This window comes from Lissotriton vulgaris, chromosome 7, assembly GCF_964263255.1.
Source record: "Lissotriton vulgaris chromosome 7, aLisVul1.2, whole genome shotgun sequence".
Taxonomy (NCBI): Eukaryota; Metazoa; Chordata; class Amphibia; order Caudata; family Salamandridae; genus Lissotriton; species Lissotriton vulgaris.
The window spans coordinates 1,544,813,064-1,544,829,844 of record NC_141695.1 but is presented as its reverse complement, the minus strand read 5'-3'; the positions used below and the strand labels follow the sequence as shown (position 1 = coordinate 1,544,829,844).

General features: G+C 43.6%; 1 protein-coding gene across 1 annotated transcript in view; it reads left to right on the top strand.

The window, feature by feature from the left end:
• Window positions 1–16,781, top strand: part of LOC147705974 (protein-glutamine gamma-glutamyltransferase 6-like) — a 128,388-nt gene that overhangs the window by 59,405 nt on the left and 52,202 nt on the right. The window contains exons 4-6 of the mRNA XM_086932431.1: window positions 5,574–5,686; window positions 8,233–8,361; window positions 11,450–11,624. Coding sequence (XP_086788557.1) covers window positions 5,574–5,686; window positions 8,233–8,361; window positions 11,450–11,624 — 417 coding nt within the window. The remainder of the gene's footprint in view (window positions 1–5,573; window positions 5,687–8,232; window positions 8,362–11,449; window positions 11,625–16,781) is intronic.

The window sequence follows — 16,781 nt, the reverse complement described above, 5'->3', positions numbered from 1 at the left end:
GCGTTCTCCTATCCCCTTCGCTGTGTATCCGGCGAGACACCCCATCACACTCAGGGCTTCTGTTAAGGCAAGGGTCTCTGCTACTATCTTGTCCCTTCTCGCCCCACTCTTGGCGACTTTCGTCCGCTCCGCAATGAGTCCGGGTTCTGCTATCCTGGCTTTCTCTTTCCGCTTCTGCGGCTATGATGCTCTTGTGAGCCTCTACTGCCTCATCCCATTTTTTCATGTACTCGTTCAGCTCCTGGAAGGATTTGCGTCCTGACCCTCTTAGATCCGTCGGCCATCTAGGTCCCTCCGGATCTCCTGTTGGACCTACTGTTGTGTGGACTGGAGTGCTCCAATCCCTCGGCCTGGGCATCTGACTTGTGGAGGTGATTGTATCGTTCCTCCTTGCCATCTCTATTCTCTCCCTGTCCCTTCTTGCCTGTTCCTCCCCTCTGCCCTTCCCTGGGTCATAAATCGATACAATAGGGCCTATAGTAACAGGTACTTGCAGGGCATCTGGCAGTGCGTAGGAAGTGGCACACTCTGTTTCTGGGGCCCTTTGTACCACAAACCTTCCGACTACCTGCTGCACCGGATTAGGCTGGGACAGTTCTTTCTTAGCAGGGGAATCCCAATCTGTTATGGGAAGCGGTCCATTCTCCCCTATGCTAGCCCCCCCTTCTCGGCTTGGCTCATCTTTACCTGTCTCTTTGTTGTACGGGGGTGGCCTATCTGTTAATAACCTATTTATCAGGCTGTCCTCTGTCTCGCTCTCATCATCCTCCTCACATGGGCTCTTATTTGGGGTTACTTCTAATACTGGGTACAATTTGTTTACTTCAATGTTATGCACTCTCCATCTTTTAGCATCCGCATCCCACTTAGCATCCTGTACTGCTCTTACCGATCGTTTCACCCTCTCTTGGCGTCTATTCAGGTTTCTCTCGTGCGCCGCCCTAATCCAGGCATTGAGAGCTTCGAACTGGGTCGGTCTAGGCATGGGTCTCATTGAGGTCATAACTGCTTTTAATCGGTGTAGCACCTCTAATCTGAACGTCCCGTACTTAGGAAACGTCAGTTCCTCATTTCCTTCCGTAATCTTACTCCACTCTGTGATCCACATAATTGTATGCAGCCCCACATTCACCGCCATATAATAAGCCGGCGTACCCTCCGGCGGGGCTTCTTCCCCTTCATAAGATCTCCGCCTTTCTCTCTTAAATGCCGCCCTTAACCATTTAAAACATTTCATGATTACACAACCAATTTTCAACCTCGCTATTCTGTTTACTTCCTGATGACAATCCACCAATCCTAGCGCGGCTTTTCTATCTGGCCTATCACAGCGCGGTCTTGCTCCGACCGGCCAATCCCAGCGCGGCACCTTCTGACGTCACTAGTCTCCGCTTCGCAGCAGCACCCCTCCTTTCTCAGCTCGTCTCCCGGTCATGCATGCGTCCCATTCATACACTGAAAAATGACTACTTCCGACCAAGCCGTCACTTCTCTTGACTGTACGTCCACAGTCTATCTGTAATTGTCACCACAACTGACGAAACGTCTCTCCGATAGGTTTCTTACACACCGTAACTTCCGACCAGCGTCCGTTACTCACGCACTCACTCTTTCGTTCCCCCTATCGCGGTCTTGCGGGCGATCAATGGTACCTCATGACCCCCTTCACTCTGGTTGACAATTACTCTGGATGTCCGATACACCCGAACCACTTAAGCTCTCTTTGAACTTAAGATTTGCACCGGTTGCGCGCGCTCACAACCTGTCTCACAGTCACTCTACAGACATTCAACTCCGCTAGACATTACAACATGAATACAACACAGAAACACCGCAATCTAACACGCATGACCCTTTATACTCACTCTCGACCGATACTGCTGCTTTTCTGGTCTCACGTCATCCGGATCTTCTTCGGCGGGCGATTCTTCCGATCATCGATCTCTAGGGGCCTTGGGGTAAGCTAACCTGGCCTAGGTCACCGTCCTCAAGAAGGCAACCATCCTCTATAGCTACCAACTGCTGGGGCTCAAGATTAGATCAATATCTTATCACCCTTGATCTAACCCCGATTCTGGTCGACTGAATCTTTGTTGCCTGTCTTTGAGGAAAGAAGGTGCATCTAATACCAGGTCAGAACAATCAATAATGGCTTGACTCGGAAGAACCACAGACTACTTCTAGCTTTCAAAGGTTTATTATAAAATCAATATAAGTTGCAAGTACAGGCATCTCAAGATGAGATTCACGAGATATACAGGCCCAACTACATACATGTGCTCTCTGAAAGCCCTCAGACGAGCAATGAAAACTACCAGCACCAATTCTAAGAATAACAAGGCTATTAGCATGGATACGTATTGAGATCTCTCCGTCATTTACAGGAGGAGGGAAAATACAGGTTAGGCTGTCCCTACCCTGATCTGGATGGTATCCCTACTTAACAAGTTCTCATCCTACCAAAAGGTGTCAGTCATGAATGTCTTCCTAAGAAGATCACCCACTCTTAATCTCTAAGTGGAAACCTATATTCGCCAGTCATAACCCCTCTCTGCCTACCCATCCGCTCTCTGAAGGGTCCTCAGGCATCTGCTCTACCTCCACCCAGGGGTGCTGTCCCTAATACAAAACAATATCATTCTGAGACGCCCCTCGGGAGACGCCCCTTCACGTGATGTTTTCTTCTGGCTTTTTCCATCATCTTCCCCGTTGAGCCTCGTGCGTTAAAGTTGACCTTGCTTCCCAGACTCGTCTCCGGCCCGCTGATACACCCCAACATTCTCAAACCCTCCTACATGTCTGCGTCTAACTCCTAAACAGTTCTCTATTCATTTTGTTTATTAGTTTTAGTCCCCCTCACATTTGCAGACAGACATCTGTAGCTGGATCCCCATTCTCATAGACTTCTAACAGAAGTTTGCAACAATTTCTAGACACAAGTCGGCCTGTGCCTTTACGTGCAGATTAGAACTTTTAGGCCTACAACTCTTCTCGCAGTAGTTAACTAAAATAACATGTTAGCATCATTTCTGAATTAATAAAAGGAACTCACATCTATGGAATATAAGTCTAACGAATAAACAACATTAATTATAACATTTGTGCTGTCCATGTAAATGAAAAATATCCCATTCTAACTCTTTCAGACATGGCCATGTGGCCTGTTCCCTTCTGTGCCCTGCAGCACGCCCTTCTGCCATTAGCAGCTACATTTAGCATGGACCCTGATTAATCACGTCTAATAAGGTTATACATTTCACACTCGTTTCTACATTAATTCCCCTTCTATGTGTATATTCTCTACATTGGCTACACAGTTCAGATATAGGTGAATATAATATTCGCACTCATGGCATTTCTCTTCATGACTTGTGCGTACTACATGTAAATCGGACATATTCATACATTTTACATTTTACTCAGTTTACGCTCTCTCAATGGCCCGAGACTTCAGAACAGGGGGCAAGCCAGCAAGTCCTTGGAGTCACTCTGAGTTCAAGTGAGATGGGTCCAGTCCTTGTCCTCAGCAGTGCGGAGATCAGCAGGCAGCAGGGCAGCACAGCAAAGGAAAGCAGAAAAGCAGATCTTCCAGAGCAGCAATCAAGAAGAGTGGCAATTCATTTAGCAAAACAGTCTCTATTCTTGGCAGAGTTCTTCACAGGTCCAGTAGTGTACTCTTTTGTTAGACTCAGAGCCACAGTACTTATATTCAGTTGTGCCTTTGAATTTTGGGTGACTTCAAACAAGTGTCTTTGAAGTGCACACAGGCCCTTTCTTTACAGCCCTGGCTCCAGACTATCAGTACGAGGTAATCAGCCCTTTGTGTGGTAAACAGGACACTGCCTATTCAGGTGTAAGTGTCACCTCCCCCCTCTTCTTGCCCTGGAAGAGCTAGCAGAATGCAGATGAGTTGTCTGTCACATCTACCCTTTCTGTGTTGCACAAAGTGTAGCTGTCACCCACCCTAGACGTGTATTGGAAACAGGTTGCAGGCAGTCAGAGCAGTAGGAGCAGAGAAATGGCCACTTTATGAAAGTGGCATTTCTAGGATTGGTAATGATAATTCCAACTTTACCATTAAAGAGTATTCATCATTACTATTCTAAAGATATGAGACATGATGCAGCTACTCCTTTCTAATCAGAGATTACAGCTTAAAGATAATTAAGTGATTTCCATTGTTAACCTATGATGAGAGTAGGCCTCACAGATATGCAAAACTTAAAAGTACATGTCCTACATTTTACTTACACAGCACCCTGCCCTGTGGGCTACCTATGGCCTACATTAGGGGTGGCTTATGTGTAATAAAAGGAGATTTTTAGACTTGGCAAGTAGTTTTAAATGTCAAGTCCAAGTGACAGTAAACTGTACACACAGGTTGTGCAATGGCAAATATCAGACAGGTTTGAAAGGTTACTTGTGTGGGTGGCCAAATCAGTGCTACAGGCCCACTAGTAGCATTTAGGTTACAGGCCCTGCATATATGGTATACCACTTTACAAGGTACTTACAGGTAAACTAAACATGTAGTATACACCAATGTTACCATGTTTAGGGGAGAAGCACACTTTAGCACTGGTCAGTAGTTGTAAAGTGCTCAGAGTCCCACTAAAGAGATTCAGCAATAAGAGGAGGCAAGCAGGCAACAGCTTAGGGGAAGACCAACCTAAGGATGACAGGTCTAACAGTTGCCATGACCCAGCCATAAAATCCTCCACAATGTCATATTAGTCATAAACCCTTTCAGTGTGGGGCTGGGTTGAACATATCTACCATGACTGATTTAGGTTTTTAGTAGGTCTCTCACCTTTGCATTTTATAAAGCTTTACAGATCTTTGAACTATTCTTGGGTGGGGCCTGTTATCACTACAGTCCTACAGAACACACATACCTTGAGTTTTCTGGATCACTTCTGTGCTGAAGCCAAGTATATTATGTCTTGCCATCAGAAGTTACACTTATTTAGCGTGGCCCGAGACTGGTGATATGCAGGGCCACTGGAGTTCTAAGGAAGTCACAAACAAAATTATGCTGCAGGGTTTACTAAATTATGTGACAGAAGAAGGCAAATTATGTGGCAAAATGCGGTACATTCTGTGGCAGTATTAAGTTACTATTTTGCATTGTAAAACACATTGCAAAATAGTCTCTGAGCAAAGGGTGTACATTACCAGTTTAACACCTGAATGGAGCAAAGACAAACAACATGGTGTCAAAATAGCAATTGCAACTGCGCTGCCACTGTTTTGCACAATATTTGGCCGTTTTTAAGCAATTTTGTTTTTTGTTAAAAGCTGCAAATAATGCAGCAGAGGGTCTTCTGTGTGTCAAGGGTGGTTGATCTCTAATTATGTGAAAAACTTGGTAGATGAGCATAATTGCATTGGTCCATTTGCTAGGGCAACCATGTGTGCAAATGCAGCTTTTCTCCAGGCCTAAAAAAGTGCAAAAGTGTGTCTGTGCTGAAAGAAAACCATGAGATGTGTGTGGGCATGTGAGTGGTGGATATTAGAAAGGGTCTTCAACTCACTGCAATAACTGTAAATGTGTTTTTTTTCCTTTTCGTTAGGGGACGATGTCTACATGTCAAATGATGCAGAGAGGAAGGAGTATGTTCTGAATGAAAATGGGATTATCTTCTGGCACATTGATGGTTCTTTTAGACAATGGGAATATGGACAGGTGAAATGAAAAAGACCATCCAAGGGCTCTTATATTAAGTATTCTACTGATGTCCTAAAATAAGACTGCATAAAAACTTTAAACAAACATTAGCAAAGCCAATAGGTATGTTCTTTGTAACAGTGCAAGGTTTCTTTTTTTGCAAGTATGCAACATGCAAAAAGGCAAAACTGAAAAAAAAGTAAAGAAATGGCTCAGCAAGCGAGGCATATCAACCCAGGCAGGGAAGTGCACTCATTGTTCTGCTGGCTCCGCACAGGGGTTTAGGCAAAAGGCCTTCAATCACAGAGCAAGACAGCCAGTGGATGAAGTGGGCTGACTCATTGCCTCATGCTCAGTGCTGTGGTGATCTAAAGCAAAATGTTAGAGACACTGATATTCCATTCACTGTATAGGCATATGGAGTACAGTACACTACTACCCCACCCAACAACAATTCAGTTTGTAAGTTGTAAATACTGATGCAACATACAAATTGAAGAATGATAGACCTGGGTATGTATTACTGACAGTGTGCACGTTACCTGTTTGCACCTTAGTGCACCTTTAAACGGATGTGCTGGACGCAAACAGGGAAAGTACGTCCTATTATGATGAATAAGCTGCCCCCGGGCAGCTGTAAACTCGAGCATTCTGTAGAATATAGATCTGGCTGCTTTAATCAGCCACCCCATGCTTCACAGTGCAGGCAGCACCAACCTGCACTTTGAAGAATGTAAATGTAAATGTGTTTCGATTTATATAGCGCACTTTAACCCAGGGGTCCCAAGGCGCTTGCTTAGGGAACCCGTCCTGGTATTCCCCTGTGAGATATCCCGGCCGGGTATCCACAAGGTGAAAGCCAGGCATCCCGCCGCGAGGGGCCGTAGTGGAGATTAAGCAAGCTATTGCCCAGAGTCGCAGAGTGTGGCCCCGTGAGTCGAGTAGGCACCGGAGCGAGAATTGTCGACTCCGTGGAATTTTTGAGCCGGAGACCCGCCGAGACGGGGAATCGAACCCTGGTCCACGGCTGATCACAGCTTCCGGGTCTGCCGCCTCTAACCACTGAGAGATCCTATGCAGGCTTGCAGGAGGAGTCTTGGGTGGTCCATTTTGCCATCTTTTTGTGGTTCACTGTGAATGTGCCGCCAAAGGGCATGTTTACGTCTGTAATACAACTCACGCACAGAGGCAAAGAGATTCCCCCATTTGCATAAGGACACGACCTCGTACAAATTAGTGAGCAACCTCGTATGAAAGCACTGGTGCTACATGTGTGCCAGTGCTATCAGTACTGCTGAAGGGGGAAACATCCTTAACAACGCGGTCAGTACACTGCAATCCTGTTACATCACGGTCGTTACAACCACGGCGATGTAACCACGCTATGCCATTACAACGCAAGTCTTTACATCGACTTGCGCTAGATGGCGTGCTAACATTAAAAATAGTGTAGTTTACTATCCCAACACCTTCCCTACTGATAAGTGGACTGGAGTTGGAATAGTAAATTACACTTTTCTAATGTTAGCACGCCACCTAGCGCAAGTCGATGTAAAGACTTGTGTTGTAAAGGCATAGCGTGGTAATATCGCAGTCGTTGTAACGAAGGCGATGTAACAGCACGCGTTGTAAAAACACGCGTTGTAACATCATACAACCGCTGAAGGTGCTCCACAAGCGTCTGCTGCCCCTTCTGTAATACCATAGTGCCCCAGGGCTACACAAGGCAGATGCACACACTCTTTTCACTCCCAGGGCACAATGCATATTAGGGCCACAGGTGCTAACATTAAAAATAGTGTAGTTTACTATCCCAACACCTTCCCTACTGATAAGTGGACTGGAGTTGGAATAGTAAATTATACTTTTCTAATGTTAGCACGCCACCTAGCGCAAGTCGATGTAAAGACTTGCGTTGTAAAGGCATAGCGTGGTAACATCGCAGTCGTTGTAACGAATGCGATGTAACAGCACGCGTTGTAATAACACGCGTTGTAACATCATACAGCCGCAGAACGTGCTCCACAAGCGTCTGCTGCCCCTTCTGTAATACCATAATGCCCCAGGGCTACACAAGGCAGGTGCACGCACTCTTTTCACTCCCAGGGCACAATGTATATTAGGGCCACAGGTGCAAAAGGATATTTCATTAACACTTTAGAGGAAGAACCCAGATTCACTAATTCAACTGAGCGTGGGCCTAAATCTGCTTGTTGGGAATGAACCTCTGTGCAGTGAAGTACACCTGAGGATGCATCGCTCCTAGATTGGAATCAGGGCTGGACTGGGAGCACAAATCCGCTTTCGGCTATTTGAGACATACCTTGGGGACATTTGAATTGGGTTACATTGTTGTTGTGTTGCATTGTGTGCAATCTTAGCCATGTGTTTGTTATATAGACGTAGTGAGACAGTGAGACTTTAAGGAGTAGGGTATCAATGTTGAGATATTCTCCATTGCACCATCACACATGCCAACAACATAATGCTGGTAATTAGAGTGATATTAACATTTGCATTCTGTGAATCACCAAATTCTCACAAGCTTTGCCTTATTTTTGCAGTTTGACATAAATATTCTGGAAATCTGCTTCAAAATTCTCGATAAATGCCCAGATTACAAAGAAAATGCGGCAGAACATGTTTCCAAGAGGAACGACCCAAAATACATAGGAAGGGTGCTCAGCGCAATGGTAAGGAATAAGAGGTTTATTTATACATTACAGCCTGGCAAGAAGTATGCAATCCGAGGGGCCATTGTAGTAAGGTGTGATCCTCTCAGGGTTATGGTACTGATGGATTATATTTCTGACTAGTTTGTCAACGCTTTGGATGTGGCTGAGTTGACGAAAGGGTCGACTGTGTAATGGCCTCATTTAAAGTAGCCTGGTATAAAGGAGTTGTTATACTACACCTGATATTACCAATGCTGGGGGATATTAGATTCATCAGGTCCCTGCTTTGTTGGAGGGAATTAGGAGTTTAAACCCTAATGTTCAGATAGTAACTTGCAGATATTTTTTTTTTTTACTGGACTGATTCTCATATGTAATACTACATATCCAGGGATGTTTCCGAGGACAAAGGTTTCCTGACACGACTTAGAGGATGTGTTCCCTGATAAAAAAGAAGCATTGGCAAAGCTAGTAGGTCTCGAGTACAAGAGCTATAGAATTTGGCGATATTTCGTAGCCATGCGGTACAACAGTATGACTTATGTGAAGCCTGACCAAAGTTAATAATAAAATGCTATGACACAGCCATCGCTCTACAGAGACAATACAGTTGGAGGGAGGAGGGGTAGAAGGGGGAGAGAGAGGGAGACACCAAAGGGCAGGAGAGTACAGCGAAAGATGGGTGAGAGGGGCTGGAGACAAGCAGACAGACAATGGAGGGTGTGCAGAAGGGACTGGGAGAAACCACATGGACAACGGAGAGTCAGCAGGGAGGTCTGGGGGGCAGCCACATAGACAATAGAGGGTCAGTGGAAAGGGCATCTGGAAAGCTGCTAAACATTATAAGGTTGGTGGGAGTGGTTCGGGTAAGCAGATTGACAAGACAAGGAGGGTGGGAGGGCTGGGCAAGTACACGGACAAAGGATGGTTGTCTGCAAGTGATTGGAGCAAGCATATGGACAATGATGAGGAGTTGGAGCAACTGCATGGACAAGAGAGGGTGGGTGAGAGGGGCTGGGGTCAAGAAGATACACAACAGACATCATTCAGGTGGAGCTGGAGTGAAACAGAAGGACAACAGAGGGTGGAAAGGAGGGTCTGGGGATACGCAGATGGACAATGGAGGTTCATTTGGAGGGACTGGGAAAAGCACATGGACAATGCGGAGGGACGGGACAACTACATGGAGCAAGCAGAAGGACTATGTAGGGTAGTCAGAAGGGACTGGAGGAATAAATAAGGACAGCAAAGGGTGGTCATGAAGGACTGGGGAAAACAGATGGACAACAGAGGGTCACAAGAGAGACTGGGAGTAAGCAGACAGGGGACAGAAGCTGGGCGGGAAGGGTTGAGGCAAACAGATGGAGGGTGATCTAGAGGTTCTGGGGTCAAGCACATGGACAACAGTGGGTTTCCAGGAGGGGATGGAGGCAAGCACGTTGACAGAAATCGGTGGGCCGGAGGTGCTGAGGCAAGCATACAGACAACAGAGTGTTAGCAGGGTTGGGACAAGCACACAGAGAATGGATGGGCTGGCGAGGAACATGGAGGGGAAGAAGTACGTGAGGGAGATAAATGAAAAGTGCAAACACTCTCATTGAGTGCTTAAACAAAAATAAAAAAGTAGTGCCTGAAAAAGGGAACAGTGGAAGGACACAAGTAATACATCCTTGCTCCAGGGGAGAGTCAAACAAATGAGTAAGAGCCAAGCCTATGGAACCTACTGAATAAGGAGCCAGCTAATGACAGTGACAATGAAACCAACCAATTGTAAGCAATTGGGTGGCGTCTAAGCCCCCTGTAAGGTAGCCATAGTTCTAGTAGGAAACAGTGCATGATCTTACCTTAGATGAGACCTACAAATGGATACCGCAACATTGGGAGAAAGAATACCCCTTCATAGCTTACAATTGCACGAGGTGCTCTCCGTGTTTTGGACCTGATGTTAAGATCAGAGAAAAACTGTGAATAAAGTGTGCAAGTGTTATTGGTGTCCTTTGAGAGTGTTATTATCCGTAGTTAAGCAGCATGGGGTAGGACCTGGTGGTAAGTGTCAATGCACATGTCAGAGAGAGCACAATATGTGAGAATGTGATAATAGGGACCAGTGCTAAAAACTAGTGCAGATTCAATTAGCACCAGTTGTAACACTAGCACACAGGTCCAAATGATAACAGATGTGTCATCTGTGTTTCGCAGTTATTTCTCGAGATAGATGAGTGTCCATTTTAGATATGGTGGTTAACCCCAAGGATACGTAATATCACCTGCATGGCAAAGAGAAAGTTCAGAGAAGAGGTATTGACATGGGGATTGGTAGAACATGTCTGTGAGATGGAAGCAACTAATACTCCTCTTCTTTGAGTAAAATAATGGAACAGGTTTGAAAACACTTCAGACTACTTCTCTCGACATGGTAGCTAATGGTTAAAGAAGGACAAAGGGGGAAGGTTTTTTATGATAACATACGTGTTACTGCAAGGCTTCACTGCATGTGCCACTAACACCAAATTTTCCACATCCTGATTCTGCCTGCAGCTGTGATTCATAGTAACAGATGTCTTACCTCTAGAGAGCGAGATAGGCAGTGGCTGTGATACTTTGGCCGGCTCTGTTACCAGCTTATCCGTCCCATGGAACAGATGCCTTGCCAGAGCCAAGAATTCAGCCTGAAACAGGCTGGAGCCTTGCTTGGCTAGACCACTTTTCCATCAGTTGACTACCAGAATATCAAGTTTTTCGCATTGACTTAAAAAACTATTGACTTCAGAATAAGGAGTATCACTATATCTTCAAGGTAGGAGTGTAGAGTTACATATAGATTTACTATTTTTAAATCTACATACTTTAATGTTTTGTATATGTCTTCAAGGTACATAGATGTAGAGGTATGCACAGTAAATCTATACATAACAAGGCATTATTACTATGATAATACTTTGAATTTCAATACTCTGCAGTTAATTTGTTGTATGTCGCTATTAGTGACCTTGATATTTCAACATACAAGCTTTTATATGTTACATATGTTACTTATGTTAATATATGGCAGTGAAATGATACACGGTGCTCGTATCTGAAGAACTTGTTGGTTCTTTCTTCACAGGTCAATGCTAATAACCAGGACAATGGTTTACTGGTGGGGAGATGGAGTGGAAGCTATGCAGATGGGGTTGTGCCCACCAAGTGGAACACCAGCACTACCATCCTCCGCCAGTGGGATAAGTCTGGACCCGTAAAATACGCTCAATGCTGGGTCTTCGCTGGAGTGCTGAACACAGGTACATAATAAGCAACAAGTGTGGAGTGTGGTATCATTCTTATTTGCAGGGTGCACAACTATGATTAGAACCACCATAGAGCATGAGGGCGCTGGAAAAATGTGTAAATAATTGAAGGGGCCAAAGAATAACAAATGGAGAAAATATAATAGTGCAAGAAAAAAATGGGAATTGCGAGATAGCCTGAATTGAGAAAGTACTAAGTTTGAAAGCACACCATTGATTTGTGCTTCCTGTTCCTAGAGTCAATTCAGTCCAGGGAGTCAAAGGGGGAATCCCTGGAGTCAACTTGTTAACCTCAGCCCTGTCTTATCAGGGAAGAAGGACCTATGGTCCACTCTGTGTCAGGTAATATAAAAAGATTTCCACAAAGAAATAGAATCGTTAACAATCTAATTTTATTAAAAACCAATGTCTAAGTAATAAAATGCAATGCAAATTCATACAAACCAATACAATACAATTTAAAATCCAAGGATTGTGCCTTGAGAGAATCATACACGAATGAACACAATGTTATACAAACACAAATATAAAATCCACAGCTAATAGAGACATATCTAAAACATATCGGCAATTGATAGACATAAGACAAAACAACATATCATGACAAACCCCTCGTATCACTGTGGCTCCCAAATATCTCTGCCACTTTGTATTTCTAGATCCAAAGGCCTAAACCACTTTGACTCATGTAAACACTAGTGATAATGTTGGATATCCATCTAAGGTTTACCAGGCCCTGACTGGATTCTTTCTGTCAGAAAACAATGCGTTGACGCGTTTCGGTGCAGTACAATTGATTCTGTGGCACCTTCATCAGGACTGTTCTTGCTGGGGTTTCAAGAAGCGGTTAGTTACACCGTATCCCCAATAAATGTAGAAGACGTTCCACTAAAGGATCAGCTTTGCGTTGCACTTTGATTCTGCAAGCTTTAATATGGATATTTCCTCTCTCCTGACTTAGGAGCTCCTTCTCTTGGGGTGTCTTCCTTTCGTACTGTCAAACTATTTCACAGTGTTTTGTTGTATATCTCTCTTAGTGTCTTAAAACGTTCCTTGAACGGGCATAGGGTGTCGCAAATCTTCCCAAGAACTGGATATGTTCTGGATCTCAGTGGAATCGCGTTTCTGCCTCGTTCCCTCACTCACTGAGTGAGGGAACGAGTGAGTGAGGGAACGAGGCAGAAACGCGATTTGGAAGACAAACCAATATGTCGGGAACAAAATCACCCCCGATCCGGAAGCACTGTTGCATTGCCAAAAAATTCCACAATGGGTTTCCATTCGATCTTTTTATTCTTGTTATTCCAATCATTTCAATTTTTCAATTCGTTTTAGCATTTGAAATCCATATTTTGTATATACATCTGATGCTGAAGGTAAGCCCATCCAGGCCTTTTCCATAAAGCACGACTTATACAAATCTCATCCTCATTAGTGTGTCTTTCCCAATGCATTTCGGGCATTTTACTTGCCCTACTTCAGGGGTTCACTACAAATATAAGGAATACCTATAGAATTTATGTTTAAATTTATAAAACACTTTACATCCTAAGCTTGTAACATGCTCATTATATATGCATTTATAAACTGCTTCACTCGGCGTTTCCCTCTAATAGTCAACAACATAAGACCTAAATTTAATATAACCCATTACTTCTCCCTTTATGTCTCACATTGTTAACCATATTAACACTATGTGGAAATGTCGCCCCACTGCCTGAATTTATAAGTTTAACCCATGCGCATTAAACCAAACGTTCTAAAAATGCTCCAGTACCTGTGTTTGCATGTGCGGGACTTATTCCTCCTTTTTATTCCAAAAACCGGATGTCAGCTCTCTCACACCTGCTTCCCTTTTAACTACCTATGAGGTTCCTCCCCCCTCTCTTCTACGTCATGCTACACTACAGGACCTATAATCCTCTATTCAATGATACCGGAATCAACTTTCCGTTACGGCTGTGAATGATCAACATATGACGACACCTACACTAATTTACCCCGCCCTCCCTTGTGATGTTTCCTACTACTCTGATTTAACTGTCTACATGAAGCATAATATGTACAGAATGAAAACATATAATAGAATTACAATTTGTTTTTAAAATTCAAGTCCATATAATGAGCTGCTCCGTATCGAAACTTTTTGTAGTAAAGTGCTTAAAACCATCAAAACACAAGAGTCCGTTAAGTTTGTTGCCACAGGAGCAGTTCAAACTCGCTCCCCGCGGATGAGGCGAACAAGGTTTTCAAGTGACCATCCATTTTTTCAAAGTGAGCCATGTACACCGTGGGTGCTACTTCAAATTGGGCTGAAGAGTTAAGTTACTAAATGATGGGTTGAAGTGCACACCTTTTACTTGCTGTTTTCAAACTTGAATCATTTTAAATTGCGTGCATCCCGGAAAAGTGGTCCGCCCATCGGCCACATGAAAGTACAAACTAATATGTCGGGAATCAAATCACCCCCGATCTGGAAGCACTGTTGCATTGCCAAAAAATTCCACAATGGGTTTCCATTCAATCTTTTTATTCTTGTTATTCCAATCATTTCAATTTTTCAATTCGTTTTAGCACTTGAAATCCATATTTTGTATATACATCTGATGCTGAAGGTAAGCCCATCCAGGCCTTTTCCATAAAGCAGGACTTATACAAATTTCATCCTCATTAGTGTGTCTTTCCCAATGCATTTCAGGCATTTTACTTGCCCTTCTTCAGGAGTTCACTACAAATATAAGCAATAACTTTAGACATTATGTTTAAATTTATAAAACACTTTACATCCTAAGCTTGTAACATGCTCATTATACATGCATGTATAAACTGCTCCACTCAGCGTTTTCCCTCTAATAGTCAACAACATAAGACCTAAATTTAATATAACCCATTACTTTTCCCTTTATGTCTCACGTTTGTAACCAGGGCCGGACTGACTACCGGGCAGTTTGGAATGCTGCCAAGCTGGGGGCTGATTTAATTGCAGTGGGGGCTGATTTCGTTCATGAAGACCTGCGTTCGCTTCGAAATAATTAAAGCAAAATAAATTTCGTTTAGCACACGCAGGTCTCCATGAATGAAATCAGCCTCCAGCTCAGCAGCATTCCAAACTGCCCGGTAGCCAGTCCGGCCCTGTATTTAAACATATTAACACTATATGGAAATGTCGCCCCACTGCCTGAATTTATAAGTTTAACCCATGCGCATCAAACCAAACGTTCTAAAAACGCTCCCGTACCTGTGTTTGCATGTCCTGGAGTAATTCCTCCTTTTTATTGCAAAAACGGGATGTCAGCTTCTCACACCTGCTTCCCTTTTAACTACCTTTGAGGTTCCTCTCCCATCTCTTCTACGTCATACTACACTACAGTACCTATAATCCTCTATTCAATGATACCGGAATCAATTTTCCGTTACGACCGTGAATGATCAACATATGAAGACACCTACACCAATTTACCCCGCCCTCCCTTGCGATGTTTCCTACTACGCCTGATTTAACTGTCTACATGAAGCATAATATGTACAGAATGCAAACATATAATAGAATTACAATTTGTTTTTGAAATTCAAGTCCATATAATGAGCTGCTCCGTATCGGAACTTTTTGTAGTAAAGTGCTTAAAATCATCAAAACACAAGCGTCCGTTACGTTTGTTGCAGCAGGAGCAGTTCAAACTCGCTCCCCCAAGATGAGGCGAACAAGGTTTTCAAGTGACCATCCATTTTTTCAAAGTGAGCCATGTACACCGTGGGTGCTACTTCAAATTGGGCTGAAGAGTTAAATGATGGGTTGAAGTGCACACCTTTGACTTGCTGTTTTCAAACTTGAATCATTTTAAATTGCGTGCATCCCGGAATAGTGGTCCCCCCATCTGCCACATGAAAGTACAAACTAATATGTCGGGAACTAAATCACCCCCGATCCGAAAGCACTGTTGCATTGCCAAAAAATTCCACACTGGGTTTCCATTCGATCTTTTTATTCTTGTTATTCCAATCATTTCAATTTTTCAATTCGTTTTAGCACTTGAATCCATATTTTGTATATACATCTGATACTGAAGGTATGCCCATCCAGGCCTTCTCCATAAAGCAGGACTTATACAATTTTCATCCTGATTAGTGTGTCTTTCCCAATGCATTTCGGGCATCCCAATGCCCGAAATGTATGGAGTGAGAAGGCACATTCTTTGATACCAAACACAACATATTTTAGTGTTACCATAATGGAGCTGGCACTTTCGAGCGTGCCCATTTGGCAGCCAATGTTATCCCTTGGACTGCTAACACATATAGTAGTTCCCAACTGGGTTCATCACTATAGAGAGGTATATGCTTGAACTTAAAAGTCCACACTTTTAGTATATTGCACCCTGCCTCCTGGGCTGAGGAGGCCTACATTAGGGGTGCCTTACATATATTAAAGGCAGTGTAGGTGACTGTGCCACACATGGCGAGGGCATAGTTGAGTTTGATCAGTTTGCTCTGCTCCTGCAGTATGCAATGGCAAGCCTTCTGTCAGTAGTTGTTTTGGGTCACCCCAGGTAAGACAAAACTATACAGCATTCCTGGGGGCCCCTGTACCACCAATGCCCTGGTTACCCCAGGTACCATATACTGGGTTCTTCTAAGGGGGTAAAGTATTTGTTAACTTGGAATTACCAAATTTACCAGTTTTGGTAGTGAGCAAAGGCACTGGGGTCTGGGCAGCAGACTCCAATGCACTCTCAGAGTCATGATCATCAGCATTTTGAGAAAAAAGTGAGCGGTGACCTACAACATGGGGCACTTTCCTACAGATAATAATTTACTCAAAAGCGTGAGATGAGTAGAATAGGAAACAATATATCCGAATCTGGACTCTAACTGGGAAAATTGATGTGCAATGACAAACTGCACAAATTGCTGTCATAAATGTATCATCTGTGTGATCTATTCAGTATTCAGTAAATACATAATACTATCTCAGTTCATATAGCATAATGTTCCTGAAAAATCAAAGATTTCTCGTTCATGAAAATAGGAAGAATTTAAATGTTGAACTGCAAAACACGTGACAACTTAATTTCGTATTTCAAATCATATGTGTTTGCATGCTGTGTTTATTTCATCCCTGACTCTTTTCTGTGATACCTACCTAGAGCTTTT